Source organism: Amphibalanus amphitrite, unplaced genomic scaffold (genome assembly GCF_019059575.1).
Source record: "Amphibalanus amphitrite isolate SeventyFive unplaced genomic scaffold, NRLGWU_Aamphi_draft 000267F_arrow, whole genome shotgun sequence".
Lineage (NCBI taxonomy): Eukaryota > Metazoa > Arthropoda > Thecostraca > Balanomorpha > Balanidae > Amphibalanus > Amphibalanus amphitrite.
In genome coordinates this window covers 189,275-210,924 of record NW_024881762.1, presented here as the reverse complement: position 1 = coordinate 210,924, position 21,650 = coordinate 189,275, and the positions used below count along the sequence as shown (strand labels likewise).

General features: G+C 51.7%; 2 protein-coding genes across 2 annotated transcripts; one reads left to right on the top strand and one right to left on the bottom strand.

Moving 5' to 3' along the window:
* Positions 1-793: 793 nt before the first annotated feature.
* Positions 794-21,613, top strand: LOC122386913 (DNA repair protein XRCC3-like). The gene is made up of 7 exons (XM_043376642.1): positions 794-932; positions 1,327-1,467; positions 3,412-3,609; positions 4,052-4,173; positions 4,808-5,020; positions 20,418-20,554; positions 20,928-21,613. The coding sequence occupies exons 1-7, from the start codon at positions 893-895 to the stop codon at positions 21,070-21,072; spliced, it is 996 nt and encodes a 331-aa protein (XP_043232577.1). The 5' UTR covers positions 794-892; the 3' UTR covers positions 21,073-21,613.
* On the bottom strand, positions 18,495-19,401 carry LOC122386914 (keratin-associated protein 19-2-like). The gene has a single exon (XM_043376643.1). It carries the CDS (start codon positions 19,310-19,312, stop codon positions 18,701-18,703), a length of 612 nt encoding a protein of 203 aa, XP_043232578.1. The 5' UTR covers positions 19,313-19,401; the 3' UTR covers positions 18,495-18,700.
* Positions 21,614-21,650: the final 37 nt, after the last annotated feature.

Sequence of the window (21,650 nt, the reverse complement as noted above, 5' to 3'; positions counted from 1 at the left end):
CATTGGTCTGGGCAGGCATCCTAGTGAGTCGCCGGGGCTGAGCCCGTCCGAAGACAGGCCACCCAGCCCCAAGGCACTCACTGCACCCGGCTACGGGGTGCGCTCCCTCGGGAGCAGCGGTGCCGCTCCAAGGGAGCAGCCCGCATGAGATAAAGTTGCCTGTCCAGCCCGGAAGGGGGTGGCGGTGTGGAGGAGGAGGATTTCAGTATCCTGAGGATAGAAGCACGGATAGGTGTCAGGGTGTGGGAGTGTGAACGAAAAGAGGTGGCTGGTTAGTTCACTGTCCTATCGCGATTTGACGACCGCGGCTGGTCGCAGCCAGTAGTTAGGACACTGGGATCCGGACTGAAAAGGACAGATGAGTTTCCTGAGATATGCCTGTGCTGATCACGGTGACTATAAATAGAATATAAATATAAATAGGTCTGAGAACACATGGGAACGGGCTATAGGGATGGGTGAAGCCCCTGTCCATTCCTTGAAAACCCCAGGGCCGGTTTCGCGAATCGCGAGGAGGGAAGATTGAAGAAGACTAATGGTATTTGCATGTTATCGGAAAATAAAACATGAAACCGATCGCCAGATAGTCGAATCCACTGCTTTGATCGATCAACTAAAAAATAGTACTTTTTTCTACAAAGTAAGCTATCCCATCCCGGCACCGGGCACTAGAGCACATCCTTCACCAGAGTGGCTGGAATTGATCTTGACGAAAAACTTCAGCTCTGAACAATTTTCAAAAGTTCATGAAAGGAAACACATGCGCCAAAATGGAAATGTTCTTGATTGGCCGCGTATTGTTTTGATTTCAACAAGACGTGGTTTTCGGCCTTGGTTTTCGGCGGCTCTCGATTTTTGAGTTGAGTTTATTGCGTGTTTATATTGCTTTGGGATGAACTTGGATGATCTCCCAGAATTGTGCAGTAAGGCAGGTAAGTTATTGTGGTCAAAAGCATAGTATTTTTGATTTCACGATGCTACTAAAAGCTTATACTGATACCAATCAAGGCTATGCGTACTGCAATGGGCAATGCCAATGCCATTTGCATTAGGCTGATTTGTGTGTGTATTCTATGCAAATTCTATGATTGCGGCTATGTTAACATGCCAGGAATGTTTACATAGTTAGGTTATGTTTTGTTGCTTTTTTATAATTACAATAATGGCAAATGAAAGGTTGGGCGCACCCAGCAGGGCAATTCTTTGAGTTAATCATCAAGCTCAAGCTGATTAAACCTGCAACTTTGACAGCTTATCAGTTTTGTGTTTTATGCCTTGGCTCATCACATCATCATGTTTTTTATCATTTGCACTCAACATTCACAGTAAAGGAGGTCGGAATTCCTGACCTGCTGTCACTGCGGAGTTCGACACTGGGGCAGGACTGCCGCCTTTCATCTGCAGAGGTTCGCCAAGCCAGGCAACTACTGCTGACCGAAGCACATAGGGTCCTGGTCCCTATTTCAGGTACCTACCTAAGCTAAGCTGTTGCTGTGTTATCACTGCAACTGTTGCCAATTGCCATTGCCATAATTATGCATTGTGTAGGTGACTACACAGCTCACCAACATGCATTAATTTGCAAAGGTGAAAAACTAGGTCTTTGTTATCCTTCTCATCCTATTTAGGAACCAATTCTTCGACACCAGTAATGCGTATATTGATTCGGTAGCTTTCGGAAGCTTCTGCTCCCTTCGTCAGCCGTGCTTTAAAATGCATTAAAATACAAGACAATACGTCTCAAACGTCTCAAACACCTACCAAAATACATACCACCACGAGGAAAAGTTGTAGCCGTACGTCTAAAGCACAGATGCACAAAATAATCATACGAATACACCATAACTGAGCGTGAGCACACATTACATGAAAGAAACCAATATTTGAAAGTTACCTCACATTGACTTCTCTTTCTTTTGACCAACATTCCATAACACATATTAATGAACTAAGACGTACTTAATCGTCCGTAACATTCGTGCCAAACTTTCGGCAGTCATCGTAAGTTCATGATCGTAACAACAATCGGAGGTAGTCGTAAGTTCGTAATCGTTTTACAATCGCAGACGCACAAGCTCGCATATTCGCTCTAATAATCACATACAACAACCGTACATATTTTTCAACACTTCTAAACTAAGTGTGCCTATAATAGCTCACTCAGACCCCCTGGAATTCGCCCTATACACGCAGTGCCCTGTACATGTCCGGCACCTCCCACCCGGGTAAGATATTGATGCTGTTCTGTCTGTCTACCCTGGAAATATAAAACCCCTCCTTCACCTTTCGTTTACCCCAGTTCGTCTCATAGTCCAAAATTTTAACTTCGTCCCACATGATAGAGTGCCCTGTTTCTAATATATGCCTCGATATCCCTGAATGGTCTCGGTTCCCATTTGCTATAGCTCGCTTGTGTTCTGACTCCCTCGTCCTCAGCTTTCTCCCGGTTTCCCCTACATAAACTTTTCCGCACTGGCACTTATACTGATAGACCAGCCCAGCCTTCTCTTTGATCCCTAATTTGTCCTTGGGTTTGACGAGCCTAGCACTAAGGTTCGCTGCAGGTCTCGTGCTGACCTTCGCGTAGGGTCGGAGGACGCGCGTGACCTGTTCACTCACCCCCTGGATGTAAGGGATGCTTACATAAACCCGTTTGTCCTCCTCCTGTTCCCTGCCTACCCGTTCAGAACCACCACCCTCTCCCATGCGTAGTCGTTCTCTATTTTTACCCGCCTGTGGATACGGCGCACCATTCGCTTTGGGTAATGGTTCTTCACCAGTGCCCGTTCTATCTTCCCTGTCTCGCGTTCCTCGTCCTCAGGTGTTGTCGTGAGTCGTGATGCCCGTGTGAAAAGTGTCTGTGGGACTGACGCCTTGTGCTGTGAGCTGTGGTGTGATTCATAGTGAAGGTATTTGTCCGTATGAGTTGCTTTCCTGAACACCTCGGTCTTCATGGTCCCCCCTCCCAGTCTATGTACCTTTACATCCAAAAAAGGTAAGGATCCCTCCTTTTCCTCCTCGAGCGTGAATTCAATCCTCTCGTGCTGAGCGTGCATCTGTGCTTTATACGTACGGCTACAACTTTTCCTCGTGGTGGTATGTATTTTGGTAGGTGTTTGAGACGTTTGAGACGTATTGTCTTGTATTTTAATGCATTTTAAAGCACGGCTGACGAAGGGAGCAGAAGCTTCCGAAAGCTACCGAATCAATATACGCATTACTGGTGTCGAAGAATTGGTTCCTAAATACTTATAATGTCCCAGTACAATAATTCCATATTTTCTCATCCTACTTGATTTGTCCATGTTTTCAATGAATTCATATGTGCTGACCATTATGTTCTGCTTCAGTTTGTGAGGATGATGCTGGATTGATGTCCGCCATTTTCTCCTTGCCCGCCGGTCCCTGCAGCCCACTCGCTGCAGCTGGAGTCGGAGCGCGCGGACAGCTCTCTGGCTCCTCTGTCCCTCTGCTGTCCGGCGCTGGACGCCCTGCTGTCGGGCGGCGTCCCTCGGCGCGGCCTTACCGAACTGGCCGGCGAGAGCGGCTCCGGCAAGACGCAGCTGTGTCTGCAGCTGGCGCTGGAGGCGGCGCGTGTCACCGGACAGGGTGAGCTGGACACTGCAGGGTGCACCACACTACCAGCTCAGGCACAGGGAGGGCGGCGCATGCCACCGGATAGGGTGAGCTGGGCAGAGACACAGGAGGGGGATGATTCCGGTCAACGGACAGGGTGAGCTCCACACCATTCCGTCAGCGGGCGCAGGGACCGGTCCGGTGGGTGCGTATGTACGAGGGAACGCCCCCCGTCAGTACGGAATAATAAGAAAGTGAGACGTCCTCAACTGCTCGCCGTGTCCCGCCGTGGTGACCTCTGGTGGCCTATCTGTGAACCTGTGACCGCCGCGTTGGCGTGTCTGTGACGGACCAGTCCCACCAGGATGACCTCTGGTACGGTCTGTGTGACCGACCTGTCCCTCCGCGCTGGTGCGTCTGACTGGCCTTTCCTGCCGTGGTGGCGGCTCTCTGACTGACCTGTGCCCGTCCGCAGCGGCAGTGTACATCTGCACAGAGGACGCTTTCCCCGTGCGGCGCCTGGAGCAGATGCGGCGCGCGCGCCGGCTGCCTGCCGACGTCACCGACCGCATCCTCATCGAACACGTGCCGGACGTGGTGAGTGTCCGCTGTCCGTGTCAGTGTCGGTACCGTGTGCCCGCTGTCTGCACCGTGTGAGTGTCCTCTGTCTGCTAACTATGTCTAGGTAAGTGTCCGCTGCCCGTACCGTATGAGTTTCCACTGCACATACTGTGTGGGTGTCCTCTTCCCAGTGAGTAACCTCGCCATGTTAGTGTTCACTGTCCGTGTGAGTGTCCGCTTTCCGCTGCCCGTGCCGTATCAACTGTCCGTGCCGTGTTATTTTCCGCTGTCCGTGCCGTGTTAGTGTTAACTGTCCGTGCAGTAGGTATGAGTGCCCACCGTCCATTACCCGTGAGAGTGTCCATGCCGGTAATCTATGTGAGTGTCCTCTGACAATGCCGTTTGAGTGTCCACTGACTGTGTCCTGTCAGTGTTCACTCTCTGTGCGGCCATCTTTGTCCTCACTCCCAGCTGTTCCTAGTTCTGTGTTAGCTGATCATCGCCATGCGATTCTGTCCATCTATTCTAACCCTTTCCTACGTCCCAGTTTTCTGCGGTTTCGGTCAGTCCTATTCGTGCCATTTGACTCTCCGCAATCCCAGCTGTTCCCCGTTTCAGTGTGCCTCTGGCGCTGTGTCCGTCTGACTTCTCGCCGTCCTCCCGCTCCCAGGAGGGTCTGCAGGCGTGCTGTGAGCGGCGCGTGCCGCAGCTGGCCGGCCGGCGGCCGCTCTGCGCGCTCATTGTCGACTCGGTGGCCGCCCAGTTCCGGTGTCAGTACGAGCAGGGCGAGGGCGGCCGACGCGCTCTGGACCTGCAGAGACTGGGCGCTGCCCTGCGCCGGCTCAGCCGCCAGCACCATCTGGCCGTGCTCTGTGTAAACCAGGTCAGTGAAGGGAGATGGGGACGGGACTGTGGGTGCGGCATGGACGGGACACGATCAGGGAGAGGGGCAGGGGACTGGTGGGTGAGTGGGGGACGGGACACGGTCAGGGAGCGGGGCAGGGGACTGGTGAGTAGGGGACGGGAGACGGGGCAGTCAGCGCCAGGGCAGGGGACTAATTAGTGGGGGACGGGAATGGGATGGGTCAGTGAGCGCCAGAGCAGGGGACTGATGAGTGGGAAGACTCGTAGCAGCTAAACGAAGGACCCCGTCCGGTGGGACGAGTGCAGCATTGGTCCGAAAGGGCCGGTGTTCTGATGGGACCAGTGCTGCACTGGTTCGTAAGTTGGGACCGGTGCGGTGGGCGGGTGGGACCGGTGGTCTGACGGGACCAGTGCTGGTGGTCCGGTGGGACCGATGGGACCAGTGCGGTGGCCCGGTGACTCAGCCCTAGCCACGGTCAGCAGACCGGTCCTGTGGCCCTGAACGCTGACCCAGCCTGCGCTGCGCACACATCGGCTGGTTTTGCCGTGGGCGATGCGGGCGGGTCAGTCAGTCTGACTTATGGGGCAATACCGCCACCTGCTACGATGCCGCGATTGTACTGTTTTTACCGTGGAGCAGGCTGTAAAAAAAAAACTGGTTCAAACGCATGCATAGTGTTACGACAGAACGCCGTTATCACTCGTGTTACGTGTTGATCATTGGAAATGTTCATCATTCAGCTGTTCAATGAGAGATACATGTTTTACAGGGACAGCGTTAAAAACTAAGGCCAAACAGTCGCTATGGCAGCTAACTATATGATATCGTTCTTCGCACGTATGTACTAAGAAATAAGAATATCGTAAACTGTAAAGGTTCCTGTAGGTTGTAACGGGCCTTCTAGACACTGGTATGATATGCCGTCCGGTGGCGCAGTCCAGTGGTCCTTGCCGCATTTTCCCGCACTACACCGCAAATAGCGTGTTCTCTGGTCGCGCTGCCGTCTCTAGTCTGTGATTCGGAGTAGGATGGCGCTCCCCGACGTTTTTCGAAGCTGTGTCTTTGGCAGCCTTGTCTGCCAACACTCTGGTTTGGACGTTACTTGTCACCAACTCCGGCGCCGACGCAGTAGGTCCGTTGAACGGGTCACAGCGTTCCGTACACGAAATCAGTATGCGTGCTCTGACTGGGTCCGTTTTTCGTCCGCTAGCCGCCACTGCTTGCTCAATGGAGACCGGTGTTACAGTGCGGGGGAATGCGGCAAAGAAACAACTACCGACCAGTTGATTTTGCAGTGCGCCATGTTGAGTAATCAATCAGTACACTTCATTATCAACTTGTTAACGATGCTCGTCACTGACTATGCGGCCGCGGGTACAGATAATAGCTGATGTTCATTGTTCACTGGTCGTATTGTATCGTTGGCAGTGCGGTGTCGTCGAGTTTTTGACAGCAGAGGAGGCTAGGTTGATGTTCATGCAAAAGTACGAGTTGTAAATCTCGCTGGAATAGATACCAGCACCGCCAGCACCGTCGCCCGTTGCACGAAACGTGTCACCCAGGAAGCCAACGGACGGCCGGGGTCAAGCAGCGAGCTCATGCTGTCTGGCTGCGCGGTCGGACAAGTATTAATTCATTACCGATGACTTCTTGGATTCTCCCGAACGCATTTCCGTGGGTACAGCCTCTTGGTAACAGTTAGTGCATATGTTACAGGCAAAGTGAAAACTCGGGCATTTTGCAAAATGCCTAGGCAATTTGCAAAATGCCTGACCGGCTGGGCATTTTGCAAAATGCCCAGGCACAGACTTCTCTATATATGGACTGTGCGCTGATTTGGGAAATCAGCATTGGAGGCCCAAATTTCTGAAGCCGTAATATGAACCCATATGTTGTAACACCATACCCTTTTATTGTTTCCTGTCGACAGGCTTAATTTTATGTAATATATTTTATTTTTGTACTATCTATTGCTCGTAGCTCAGAATAAGAAAGGCTTCTGGTCGATATGAATCTGTATTGGAACATCATTTCACGTTCATCGACACCCATTGATGTCCTCATGTCAAGTTCATCTCACATTGCACCAGTGGGCTTGAAAATGGCGTTAGTCCATTTTCACCGCGGGATCCAGCGAGAAAGGGTGGCTATCATCCCTTTCTTCTTCCCCCGTGTGCTGGATTGTTCACATCTCTGACATGGCTGGCTACAAACTCGCGCGACAGTGCACCGACCGCGCTGGTGGTAAAGGTTGGCGGTAATGCCGATGGGGGACTTTACGGGAAAATGTGTGTCTGCTGCAACGGTGTCTTCACTGTTCTTCTCTGTTACCCACTTTTTCGCACCACGCATCTACACATAGTCGCACTTTCACACATTCGCACATGCGCACCACCAATTGCAACGTATCCCTCCGTCTGCTCGTTTTCCACTCGCTGCTGAATGATAAGGCGATAGCTCTTGTGACGGTCGTTCCCATCACGTTGTCATGCCGCGTAGCTATTGTTGCTTTTATTGTGTCCCTTCGTCCCATGGAGACGTAGCCGAGCAGCTCTGAAGGGACCTGTGGGCGGCCCCCAGGGCCACCACAATGCTGCCGCTCCGCACCTCCTCCATGTTGGGGTTGATGGTCGCCATCAGGCGATGTCGGGTGCCCATCAGAGCCGGGCACCGCAGGAGGACATGCTTGGGCTGTCCGCCTCCTCTCAGCAGACGGGTAGAGTGCGGCTCTGCATTGTCGGTCGTCGCACTGGTTGCACCCCGGCAGCCAGGAGGGCGCCAACCCGACTCTGTGGCGCCATTGGGAGGAGCTTGTCCAGTGGCCGGCGCGGAGCTGGTGGATGTCCACCGCCGCTGGCCGGTCGCCGCCGGCAACGGTAGGCGGGAGTCGATCCCCGTCAGCTGGTGGAACCAGCCGGCTGGCCAGGCCCCGACGGTGCGAGCCCTCGCCACTCTGGCGGCGGCCCAGTGGGCCTTCTGGACGTCTATAAGGATTTGTTTTTAGTCGAGTATGTTTGCCTTCTTGGCGATGGTGTCGGCCCTTTCGTTGCCTTCCAACCTGCATTGTGAGGGCACCCACTGTAGGTAGACCAACAGGTCTCCAGCTGTCAGTCCCCAGGGGGCTCTCCAGATGTCCACTCCGAGCGAGGAGTGCTGGGCGGCCCAGCCACCTCGGATGGCGGCGAGGGCGGACTGCGAGGCGGTGCAGGCTACGATGGTGTCTTCGGCGTGCGGCGGGTTCTCCAGCGGCTAGGAGAGAGCAGCTCGGAGGGCGACCATCTCAGCTCGGAAGCTGGAGCACAGGTAACCTGCCGGGGCGCGGATCGAGTGCTCTTCCCCTTTCGGCCAAACGATTAGTGCCCCCGGCGCCTCCGTCATATTCTGTAGCTCGTTAGTTACAGTAGGGGCATTCCACGTCAAATCGAACAAAAATCGGCTGTTTTGCACCTTACCATCAGCGATTTCATTATAAATTTGTGAGCGAGTTCCTCTGTGGCCCCGGACATTACATTGATGTTTTTTGCACATTCTGACCACAGGTCTTCTAAATATAGGGCATCGAATTTCTGCAAAATGTTGCATCTTTATATTTTTGAACGACCATAACTTTGGTTGTACTTGTTTGATTTGAATGAAATAAACCTTACTGTTAAGGTAATTTCTTAAGCATTTGTTTAGAATTGCACCTACTTAAATATATGACCTTGAAATTTGCTTAACTCTGTTCTTAAGCACAAATATTGAAATAGCAAAAAACACGTCACCTTCGATTTGGCTCATTTTCATATATTTTATTGCCTACCATATTCTTAACAACCTGTGAAAAAATTAGAGTGGGCCATTCATAAGTTTTGAAGAAAATTGCACATATGCAAACGTATGGTAGCACGCGCAGTGGAGGGGGAAGAGCGAATTTCGCCCACCCCTCCTGTTTTTCGCCAATATTTCATAAGATTAATGCGAAATTAATTATGGCTACCTGTCAAGAATTGAATTGGACATCTCATCGTGCAATCAATAAGAAAATCGGTTCACAACTGTTCTAGTAATAGCGGTGTAAAGTGAACATCCTGTCGCCGCAGCGACGCGGCGACTCGGCAGCCGGCGCCGACCGCTACGCGCCGCCTGAATTGTAGACTGTGCCGGGACGGAACGGAACGGTTCTGTCTTTACATCGCGCTCCCTACCGCTGATTACGTTCGATTCGCGTCAAATTTTGTGAGAAGACTAAGAAATGTACAGGCAATCTTATGGTGAAAGAATTTTGAAAATCGGTTGGTAAACAATTTAAATATGAACGTGTAAACACAAAATTGTGATTGTTGCGTTTCCCGCATCGGCCGAGCCCGCCTCAGCCGGCGACATGTAACTCTTAGCAGGCCTCTAGGCTCTAACTGCCATATTTATTATTGGATTAACTAGAAATTCCCCATACATATTAAAGAATGTATGTTCTTTCGTATAGTGAAGATCAAAAGACGTGAAGATATCGTTGCGTGATAATGTTTTCGCTGAATTTACTTCATGATGCATTTCCACACGGCTCAAAATTCACCGCAAAATACCGTTTGCCTGAGACACTTTTACTATGGAACGTGAATGCTTGACTACGATGAATATGCATTTCCATTCTCGCAGAGTTTGGGATATCACTAATCAACAATCATTCATTTCAGAAAGTGTACACAAGCAAGCATGTCTTGACTCTGTCTTTCAAGGTCACGCGCGGTTGCGTGATGTTGATCCATGAAAACGGCGTTTGCCGCGAAAGTTATGAATGGCCCACTCCAATTTTTTCACAGATGGTTAGGAACATTGTGACGGACATAATATGTAAAAATTACCCAAATCGAAGGTGACGTGTTTTTTGCTATTTAAATTTTTCTGCTTTAATTTAAGGTCAAATGCATTTCAAGGTCACTTCAATTTAATTTTATAATTAAAATCAAAGCCTTATCAATTGCCTATAAGACCCTGTTAATATCATTTTGATACCAGAAAAGGAACCAGAGTTATAGCCATTTAAAAAATTGATGTGTGGCATTTTTCGCTATATTCGATGACCTATATCTCAGCGATACGTTATCAAATTTCGAAAATATTATACGTAACTCAGTTTTGAACCATGCCCAGTCTGCCTACAAATTTTCAGAAAAATCGAAGGGGATGACGGATTTCGGTGTTTGATTTGACGTGGAATGCCCCAGTATGCTCTTCGCCCTTGGCACATTTCTTGGCTTCTCCATCAAAAATGTCCACAGCTGGCCTAGAAATGGTGACCTGCCAGTTTCCTGAGATATCCAAAGTAGAAGTTCCTGTAATAACAGGCCACCACCGGCACAGATGTTTGTCCCAGCTACTTATACTCCAATCAGTCCTATGCATCTTGTTTCTGCTTCACCGCTATTTTTCCGTCCGTTCTTCGCAGACTGGCGTATTCTTGAGCTTCCCGATCCCGATGCAAGTTTTGCGGTAACATTTAAGAGCGGCAACCTTCATCGTTTAACATTGATGCGAAGGGTACGAATTCCATCATTTCATCGAGCATTCTTCCGAGATGATTTGATCCAGACCATAATGAACTACAACCCCATACGACACACTGGATAAACTTCATTGTTTGATTGAATAAGCTTACTTCTTTTGGATGTAGTGGCGTATCACTGCCATGGGTATGGCATTATTTAGCGCGGCGTAGCTTCGAACTGCGATGGCGAGTTGAGTTCTTTTCACATTAACTGCTGGTCAAGTTAAGTCTTTGTAGATCCTTTCAGTGAGTCTTTTTTTCTCCAGAATAAAATAAGGCACTAGGCATTATAGGAAGTATGCTGAGACTGGCGCCGTCGATAGCGTCTTGTTTTTCTTCTTGCTGTGTGAGTCTCACAGGAGTCAGTGTTTGCAAAAGTAAACTTGCAAATCTGATTGTCCTCAGCGTTATCTCTTATCTCGATTGATGGCTTCGTCTGTGAACATTTTTTCCTTTTAGTTATACGGGAGGCTAAAAAGTTGCCTTTTTGCTAGAAATTATATTTCGTTTCACATTTTTCTTGCCCTGACTCTGGCTTGATACACGGAATGACATCTTCGCACCACACGTTTTCTGATCCGGTCGTGATGAGGTAGTGATCGATAATATTCTTTCCTTTTTTGACCATTTTTTCGAGCTATTTCTTACTTATTTTTACTGCTTCTTGTGGCCCTATATAATGTATCGTTATTTCTCAAAACCCTTTTCAAAACCAACGTAAATGACTAGTTCCGACAAATTAGCAGCGACAACCAACAATGCAACCAACATTCAAAAGCAAGAAATTGCGCGCAAAGTACGGCTGCATTTGTGAAGTATATACCTCCAGCGTGATTAAATGGCTAACTGAACGAGAAAACATGTTCTCATTTATATACATTTATTTCTTATTTATTTTGAATTCAACAAAAAAATGTAATCCGACAGGTAGATAAAAGTATGAGCTATCCTATATCCAAATTTGTTAGTATTCTGACACCCTTTTCATTGTAAAAAGATGGATAAAAGTGCACTTATTTTTGGGCCTCCAATGCTGATTTCCTCGGATCAGCGCACAGTCCATATATAGAGAAGTCTGTGGCCCAGGCAATTTGCAAAATGCCTGACCGGCCAGGCATTTTGCAAAATGCCTAGGCAGTTTGCAAACTGCCTGGCCCACCAGGCATTTTGCAAACTGCCTGAAATTATTTTCTCAGGCAGTTTGCAAAATGCCCGACATCGAACTCACACCAGCGACGCTGCGTAAGCATTATTGTAAGTGCCGCTTACAGGGGTTAATCACAAGCGATACGCATCAAGTGGGAGGACACACAGTGAGACATTCTCCGGGTAGCGCTGCCGAGTTCAGGGTCACTGAGCCCCAGGCAGCGGCCCGACCGCCGCGCCGGCTGCCTTGCGCCCGGCGCGGTTTTATCGGTAAACACGCGTTAAACATGGTAATGTTTCTAAGAGCCTTGATGACTCTGGAAATACTTTGGGTAGATCTGATCAGAAAAAATGTTCTTTCGATGTATGGTAGTTTGATTGGCGGGCCACACGCCTACATTATCAATGCATTGTGACTGTGTAAAGATGAACATGTCCGTTGAATGTAAAACTTGTTATTTCTAAGCGTCTTTTTATTATAAAGGTGTGCACGTGGGTCGTGGATGACCAAAAACTTGCTTTTCTGGAAAAGCCACATGTTCTTTTAGTCTATGGAATGTATCTCATCGCATTCCAATGCATTGTTTATAAATGCTGTTTTTCCTGAAATGTACCAAAAATGGCTGATTTCTCAAGATATAGACTATTTCTTTCCACGTGACACGTGATTAACAAAAATGCTTATTGGATACGATGTCTCTGTTATATCGATCGAGCTGGCAACCCCGTGTCACTGCGGCCCTCTGTTGCCGTGATGTAAGTAAGCACGGGAAGCGAAGAATGTAGGGTCAATATTCGGCCGGTCGCCGCGTTTTTCCGCGCCCATGTTTTTTCCTGTGCCCTGCTTCGCGCCCCATCACAGCATTCGTACACACACACGGCTACAACTCCGTATACGAAAAGTATAGGGAGACGTTGGCTCAATCTACACAGTCCATTCAGTAGTGGCTCCATCTCGACGGAAGTGGCGGAAGACGTGGGCATTTTGCAAAATGCCTGACCCGCCAGGCATTTTGTAAACTGCCTAGGCAGTTTGCAAAATGCCTGGTGGGTCAGGCAGTTTGCAAATTGCCTAGGCATTTCGCAAAATGCCTGGCCGGTCAGGCATTTTGCAAATTGCCTGGGCATTTTGCAAAATGCCTAGCCGGTCAGGCATTTTGCAAATTGCCTAGGCATTTTGCAAAATGCCCGAGTTTTCACTTTGCCTGTAACACATATACTCGTAGTCTGACCCGATGACCGTCACTCTAGCAATGGATGCGCTTGGTCGGCGTGAACGCTGGAGTAGGTGGGTTTTCTTAAGATTTATTAGTGCGTGGTCATATTTGATCTGAGGTTATCGGTTTTGGTTCCAGAGAATAATTATAAAACACCAAATAAAGCGATTTGCAGATATATAGCTTTTCAATAGTCTCGCGATCATTAAGAGAACTTGGAGCAACTTCTGGTGCATTTGAACGGAATTTCCATTGCCTTCATCACGCAGTGGCCTGTACTATGTAACGGCCTTAGGCATGCCTGATTGCGTAACGGCCTTCGATGAAACTTGACGATGCGTGATAATCACTCATTAATGTGGCTTGATAAAAACACGCATGATCAATTCTCCTGATATAGTTGCCTGGATGAAACCACATGGTGGCCCCATATAGGTAGTACTTTTGTTCGCCGTTGTGAGCGAGTGTTACATATCCACCTGTCCGGTGTCCACGGCCTGTCCGCTGCTCGCATATCCCCTGTCCGCCGGACTGGAGCGGTGGTAAAAACTGGCCACCTGCGCGCCCCGTGCGCCTTGCTGCTGCTGCCGGTGACCGGTCACCTCTCTGCCGACCGGCGGCGCTGTATATAGCCGGGCAGCGCGCCGGCCGCGTCAGTCGCTCACCGCTCGCCGTCACCCCATCCCTCGGCGCCCTCCGTGTCCAGCATGCGGCTCCTGCACCTCATTCTGTTTGCGCTGCTGGTGGCTGCCGCGCTCTGCGAGCCAGACCCCAAGAAGAAGCCTAAGTACCGGGCGAGTAAGGCCACCCGGCGCTATGGAAGGTTCGGCCAGTACGGCGGCGGAGGCGGCGGCGGTGGGGGCGGAGGCGGAGGAGGGTTCGGTTTCGGAGGCGGCGGACCGGGCGGCGGCGGCTTCGGGCCCGGTGGCGGAGTGTTCGTCGTCAACCGGCGCCGGCGCGCGGTGGAAACCAACCTGCGCGGCCACTCGGCCGACCCTGCCTCCGCCGCCTCCTCCGCTGTGGAGGACCTGACACGGCACGTCCGTGCCGCCGAGCAGACACCTGTCCGGCCGAGAACAGCAGCCTACGAGGATAACTACGGCCGGCGCAGCTGAGCGCTCGGCCGCTGGCTGTCTGGGGTTGTGTTCTATGTGAGCCTCACCCTCTGAAGATGGAGGGTCGGAGCAGCAGGCGATGCTGTGCTTAAGAACCTGCGTCACCTTTTGGGGAATTTCCCCTTTGTCAAAAGGCAAGTCGGCCTATAGACAAACGCTGCTTGTTGACTGAGGGTCAAATATTCTTGCATTCTATTGACCAGCCTTGGAGTGGATTATCGATTGTTCGATTATTTTCATAGGCTCAGTTTAGGAGGTCGCTGAAATCGTCAAGAGACTTTCTGTATGTTGTTAATGTTCCGTGCCGCACGGACTGTGCCATTGCAAATATATTTTTTGTTTCATATTCCAAACTCGTCCGAGTCATTGTGTCAATTAACCGTAGGTATTCACTATTCAACTCATGCGTCGCATTTCCTTTATCCATGTGTCGCTGATTGACAGATCACATCCAACACATTTATAGAGCTGACCGTTCTCATATAGAAATGAACTTAGAGCTACGCGGTGTGGTTATATCATCTACGAACTGCGTAAAGAAAACTTTGCGTTACCGCTGGCCTTCACACTATTAGCGCATGGTCTTCTGTGTCGGGTGGCCCCATCCATTCCGTGTGTTGGACTGCTCTCAAGTCTCAACGCACCGGATTCATCGTCACGCCGATGTGCCATATCGGGAGTGTCAATATTGTTTCCCGCTCAATGGTTTCGCAGTGGCTGGGTCATTTGCGCTGAAACTAGGCATCGGTAGACAGTAAACACCCACTGGGCGACGCGTTTCCATGTGCCAGGGTGCAGGTTGCACGAGTGTCTCAGGAGCGACGGCTTTCAAAGCTGGTGCGCCGTTAGGGACCAGTTAGTCGACTACAGGTCAGGGTCTCGCTGGCGCCGATGACCTCTTGAAGTCAGAGTGCCCTAAAATGGCAGGGTCTCGCTCTGCACTGCGCGCGTGCGGTGCTCATTCATGCACCCGCTGCGCTGGTTTGTCGCCTCGAGAGACGTCTGACTGACTAACATTTTGTGCTCACCAGTCGCCAAGTTATATAGAATTTAATCGTCACTGTAGGAGTAATATCGTGCGCTACCTACTGCAATTGTTACGAGCTTCCTCGATAGAAACCTTCATTGAGCTAGAGTTTCGCGAAGAAACGAGTGTGCTGCTCTCCAGAAGAGGGTGCTTTGAACCCAACTTTAAAGTCGTAGCCCGTAGGTATGTCAACCGTTGAGTCACTGTTCAGGTCATTGACCTGACTCAACAACTCGGGCTCTGGTTTTTGGCGAGATAGATGCCGTAAAATCGGGTAAAGGAAAAGGAAAGGGCTGACTTCGGATGACCTACCGCCCTTTCTGAGTATATCTCTCAGATTTGACCGAACGTCAACGGTTTTCCCCTGGGGGGGGGGGGGGCTAGATGATTTTATAATAGATGAAAATAGATGATTTTTGCGGAAACACTTTTTCTGCAATAACTTTTGACTCAACCCTTGCACGAGGTTACTTTTATCGGCATCGTGTTCCTCTCGTCAAGACGCATCAAATGAACTATAGTTTGACCAACTCGAAAATTTGGCCTCATGTCAAGGTCATGACCTGACCGGAAAGGGTCATGCTGCATATCAGTCGATCCGTATCGCCAAGCCGAACACATCTAAGGCGTTTTCATCGCTGTAGCATGCCTCTATCAAACGTTATTCGCGAAAAACTGTTGATACCATTCGTGACCTGAGATGACCCCAGGCGCATAAACAGGGGTCACGGGTGCCATTTTTCATTGTGTCATAATTACTTGTATTTCACTGTTTGAGAGTTGTTAGAATGACGTCCGTCCAAAAGAGGCGACTTTCAATTTTCTCCCGTTGACTTAAAATGGGGAAGTTGCAAAATTGACCTAACCTTAGGTCACAAATAACAAAATTTCGAGATAAACATTTTGTACATGCTGTTGCACCATCTTGGTTGCACCTATCAATCGCTCTAAGTTTTAAAGCGCCATAGCCTCTCAGTGTAGCTATGGCAGACATTTACTTGTTTATGCGGTAAGGTGACTTGAAGTGACCTGGTGATCTGACCTTAAGTGACCTTGGTCTAAAATTTTCACATGTGCAGAAAATGTGCATGATAAGGTATGCTGTTTTTTAGATATTCGCGAAAAACTTCAGGGGAGTGTTCAAACCTCCAGCAGGGCGTGGGTTAACCCGCGCCCTGCTGGGGGGGGGGGTGTTTGAACACCCCCCCTTGTGGTTTTTCGCGAATATCTCAAAAACGGCGGCGCGGAGCGCCGCCGTTTTTGGTACACCTTATCATACATCAATTCTACACATGTTGTGAAAATTTCAGACCAAGGTCATTCAAGGTCAGGTCACCAGGTCACTTGAAGTGACCTCACCTCATAAAAAGTTTCAATGTCTGTCATAGCTACACCAAGTGACCGATCGCTTTGAAACTTTCAGCGATTGCTAAGAGCAATAGCATGTACAAAATGTATATCTCAGAATTTTGACATCGATGACCTAAGGTCAGGTCAATTTTGCGACCTCCCCATTATAAGTCAATGGGAGAAAATTGAAATGCGCCTCTTTTGGATGAAAGACATTATAAACACTCCCAAACACCGAATTACAAGTGGTTTAGACACACTGAACATGAAAATGGTGTCCGTGACCCTTGTTTATGCCCTGAGGTCATCTTAGGTCACGAATGGTATCTAACAGTTTTTCGCAAATAACTTTTGATAGAGGCATGCTAGAGCGATGAAAACGCCTTAGATGTGTTCAGCTCGACGATACGGATCGACTGATATGCAACATGACCCTTTCCGGTCAGGTCATGACCTTGACCTGAGGTCAAATTTTCAAGTTGACCTTTCAAGGTCAAGTTATAGTTCATTCGATGCGTCTTGACGAGAGGAACACGATGCCGGTGAAAGTAAGCTCGTACAAGGCTTGGGTCAAAAGTTATTGCAGAAAAACTGTTTCCGAAAAAAATAGGCTATTTTTGCAGTTTTTGCCCCCTGCAGGCAAAACCGTTGACGTTAGGTCAAATCTGAGAGAATTACTCAGAAAGGGCGTTAATAGGGCTATCGAATGCGCTTTTCCGCGGCGCTGTAGCTCTATTGGTTCCCGAGTTATGCGTTGGCTTCTTGGAAATTGTCGACATTCGACCTGGAAATCGGCGAAATTTTGCCTTCAATGACCTCTGGTGACCTGACCTTTGACCTGACCAAAAAATTGACCGAAGTGATTTCCTCATTATTTTTGACGCTCTTTCGAACGCCGCCTTCCGCGTATCGCTACGTGGCCCAGGAGCCGAGTTACAAGGGGGGGGGGGGTGTTCAAACACCCCCCCCCCCCCCCAGCAGGGCGTGGAAATCCAGGACCCCCAGCCGGGCGCGGGTTAAGTCAATTAGGAACATGAAAATTGCTATTTTGGCGCTGGAGTTGACCTCCAACTATCTCAACCACACGGAATCGTGATTTCATGCACTCCTTGCAAGATCCGATGCTTCACTTTTGCATTGCTGACATTGCGTGACATCATTTATGATGTCATTAGTGTCATACCCAGGAGTTTTTCGTCAATACCTAACTCCCGATCTAATTGAGCTAGTGAGTCGGAAAAGCCACCAATGGACTCAATAAGACCTGCCGAATCGAATGCTATGCAATATGACCTTCTTCGACCAACTTTGTGTCCTTGGGGCCTCTGACCTGACCTTGACCCGAGGTCAACACCTCAAGTTGACCTCGCCCGAACAAAAAGTGTACCTACCATTCGACGCGCCTAAGCGAGGCAAACACGATAATGCCAAACTCGCGGCGCTGCTACCATTTTTTTTTGCGAAGTTATTGAAATATCAAAAACCGAACCCGTGCCTTGGGCCACTTTACTTGACCTTAGAGGTCACCGGTTGACCTGAGACCTGAAAACCGGGTACCATTTGCTGCGTCTCGTAACGCCGCACATGCTTGTTTTTTTTTTTTCGGCGACGCTCAGAGCTCCATCAGGGGCGAAACTACGAGGGGGGGGGGGGGTCGTGCCACCCCCCTCGGCCGGAGCGTATTTAGAAAGCCAATAGGTCTGGCGAGGGTTTAAAGTCATCACAAATTTTTGCCCGATCCGTGTACTCGTAAATAGGTCACGCCCGAGATAGAGGTCACGGAAAATTGAAGAACCCAAGAATTGCATCGATCCCCTGTTCTGGTAGAGCCTTTCCCACTGCCAACCCTTCCGGACTACCGAAAGGAAGACCGCCGACCGTTCAGAGATTATTTCTGAATGTTCTGTGGCCTTTCATGAAGCCAGTTGGTCACTACCTATGTGTGCTGTGCATGACTTTCAGGGAGTGATAACCTGGTCCCGCCCGTGTCGCCCGTCGCGATCTCTCCCTCCTGGGCCATCTTAAAGCCCTCCTGTGTTTATGACAATACCACTGAACTGGCGGACCGAGGATATTGCCGACCCCGGCAGCCCACAGAAGACACCACGGCTCCTGTAGATCGGACAGTGTATTTACGCGGTTTGGACGGCGATCGCCGTCGGGTGAATGTGCGCCGGACTGGTCTCGGCGGCGTCTCGGCGCCGACTGAGGCCCGGCGCGTGACACTAGTCGCGCCGGGCCCCCTGGGCGCCGCACGAGCCGCCGCGGACCGGGCGCACGCAGTCCCCGGTCCCTGGGGGTTTGTCTGCGGCCAGTCTAGTGGTAGCCGTAGCCGCCGTAGCCGCGGCGGTATCCTCCGTAGCCGCGGTATCCGCGGTATCCTCCGTAGCCCCCGTAGCCTCTGTAGCGGCGGTGGCCGGGCTCAGGGTCCGCGGAGCGCCGGTGCCGGAAACCACCGTATCCGTAGCCTCCGTACCGGCGGTAGCCGATGCCGCCGTAGCCCCTGTAGCCACCGTAACGCAGGTAGCCGGGCTCAGGGTCGGCCGAGCGCCTGTGGCGGAGTCCGCCGTAGCCGTACGACCGGTAGCCGAGCCCGAGCCCGTAGCCGAGGCCGTAGCCCCTGTAGCCGCCGTAGCGCAGATAGCCGGGCTCAGGGTCGGCCGAGCGCCTGTGGCGGAGCCCGCCGTAGCCGTACGACCGGTAGCCGAGCCCGTAGCCGAGGCCGTAGCCCCTGTAGCCGCCGTAGCGGAGGTAGCCGGGTTCAGGGTCGGCCGAGCGCCTGTGGCGGAGCCCGCCGTAGCCGTACGACCGGTAGCCGAGCCCGTAGCCGAGGCCGTAGCCCCTGTAGCCTCCGTAGCGGAGGTAGCCGGGTTCGGGCTCGGACAGCACGGTGGCCAGCACGCCGAACAGAACGACGAGTCGCAGCATGGCGGGGGAGGAGAGGGTGTCTGCGGGGTTCGGGAGGTGGGCGGCGGACGGCCGGGCCGGAGACTGGCTGACAATCCGTCTCACCGCGGCGCCTTTATACCGCCCCCGGGAGGTCGCCGCCGGCCGCGCCCCGCTTTTTCAGAGGCGGCGGTGGCTCTCGGGGGTCAGCGGTGCCGGGTCTGCAGTGACCGGCGCTGGCCGGCGGGGCCGCAGCCAAGGTGATCGGCGCCTGGTCAGGTGACCCCGCCGGCCCGATAACCAACCCGACACCTGGCCCGGGGTCGACCGGGGCGCGCCCTTCGGGAACAAAGCTGTTCCTTTGTTGCATAGTTGTGAGGGCCTGTCTCATTATGGAGCTTTTAGCAGTACTCCCTTATAATGCACCTCCGAATCCTCATCTGCTTCCAATTTATATATCTGTTGACCTCATTTTTCGGACCCATTCAATAAGCCTGTATCAGCTCGTAACATTGACTTCATATCGTGACTTTTAAAGCTACGATGCTATACTCAGTCTCCCAAATGGAAAGTATCTCCCCCAGTGCGTACAAGGTTTCGTGAACCTTTCCCGTCCAACCATCTGACTTAATGTCCATTCCGGACTCCCTCCGCTGACCTGTGTCCCCCATCTGAGTTGTGTCCCTGACCCCCAGCTGACCTGAGTCCCTCCCCCATCTGAATTGTGTCCCTGACCGCCAGGTGACCTGAGTCCCTCCCCCAACTGACCACTGTCTTCCTACCGCCAGGTGTCCCCCAGGTGACCTGAGCCCCTCCCCGGCTGACCTGAGTCCCTCCCCCAGCTGACCCCCTGTGTCCCCTGACCGCCAGGTGTCCCCCAGCTGCCCCTGTGTCCCTGACCGCCAGGTGTCCCCCGGCTGACCTGACTCCCTCCCCCAGCTGACCTGAGTCCCTCCCCCAGCTGACCCCTGTGTCTTTGACCGCCAGGTGTCCAGCTGACCTCTGTATCTTCCTACCGCCAGGTGTCCCCCAGCTGACCCGAGTCCCCTGGCCGCCAGGTGTCCCACAGCTGACCTGAGCCCCTCCTCCAGCTGACCCCTGTGTGTCTGACTGTCCCCCGGCTGACCCCTGTGTGCCTGACCGCCAGGTGACGGCCGTGGTGGCCCCGGACGGCGCGGAGGCCGGTGGCGGCGGCGGCATTACCCCGGCGCTGGGTCTGGCCTGGTCCAGCCAGCTGACCACGCGACTGACGGCGGCCCGCACCGGCTACAGCCGCGCTGACAGGTCGGTGGCAGGCCTCGGCGCCCGCAGGGTGACCCGCACCCACAGACTGACCCGGGCCGGAGTCTGACCCGCACCCACAGCGTCGCCGACTGAGTGCCCATAGACTCCTGGCTGTAGCTAGAAAAAATGATGTCAGTTCAGGTTGTTAGAAGTTTGAACATAAAATCAAATCAGCGTTAAAAATCCAGCATCATGTGCAAAACGTTCGCTGTGTACTGTGAAGTATGTATTCAAGCCTGTGTAGCGCGTAACCAAGCCTGTGTAATCATGCCTTGCAGTGATGTTTATTTGGCAGCGCCAGCAAACCCGGCTGATGCGTGATGTTCGTTCCCCCTGAGGCCCGCTCACCACTGGTAACCTCGTCGCGTTTCAGCGTTCCGCCGAGCCGGCTGATGCAGCTGAGCGTGGCCTCGGCGCCCCACCTGGCGCCCGACACCGTCCACTTCCGAGTGGGGCCTGCCGGTGTGGAGGGCGTCACCGTCACCGAGGCGACGCCCCTGGTGCGTCTAACTGACTGAGCAGTCACCGTCACAGAGGGGACGCCCCTGGTGCGTCTAACGGACTGACGGAGAGGCGACGCCCCTGGTGCGCCTGGACTGACGGAGAGGCGACGCCTTTGGTGGGCAGAGCCGGAGCGGTCACCGCGACAGAGTGGACCTGACACGCCGGACGTACGCTGGCGTGTTTGCAATGTTCGACTGTGATAATTCTGTAAGACTGCTGTGAGCGACCGAAACGATCGGGGAGGGGGGGGGGGGTGTTCGTCAGATAGCTGTGAGCGAGGGTCAGGGAGAGAGGGCAAGTGTTTGTTAGACTACTGTGAGCGACTGTGTTTGATGAACACATCCTCCCCTATGACGGAGGGCCAGGGAGGGAGGGTATGTGTTTGTCAGACTGCTATGAGCGACCGAAGGCCAGGGAGGGAGGAATGGAATGTTTTTGAGTGCCGTGGGCGTCCAAGATCGTGTGCATCAACGGATGCGCTTGCACGGCGTACACAAGACCGCCACTTTAAATGTCTCTGGTCTGATTTGCATCTACAATAAAATGTCTGATATAGCTTGCCTTGTTCGTTTGCAGCTTTGCCCCCAGATGC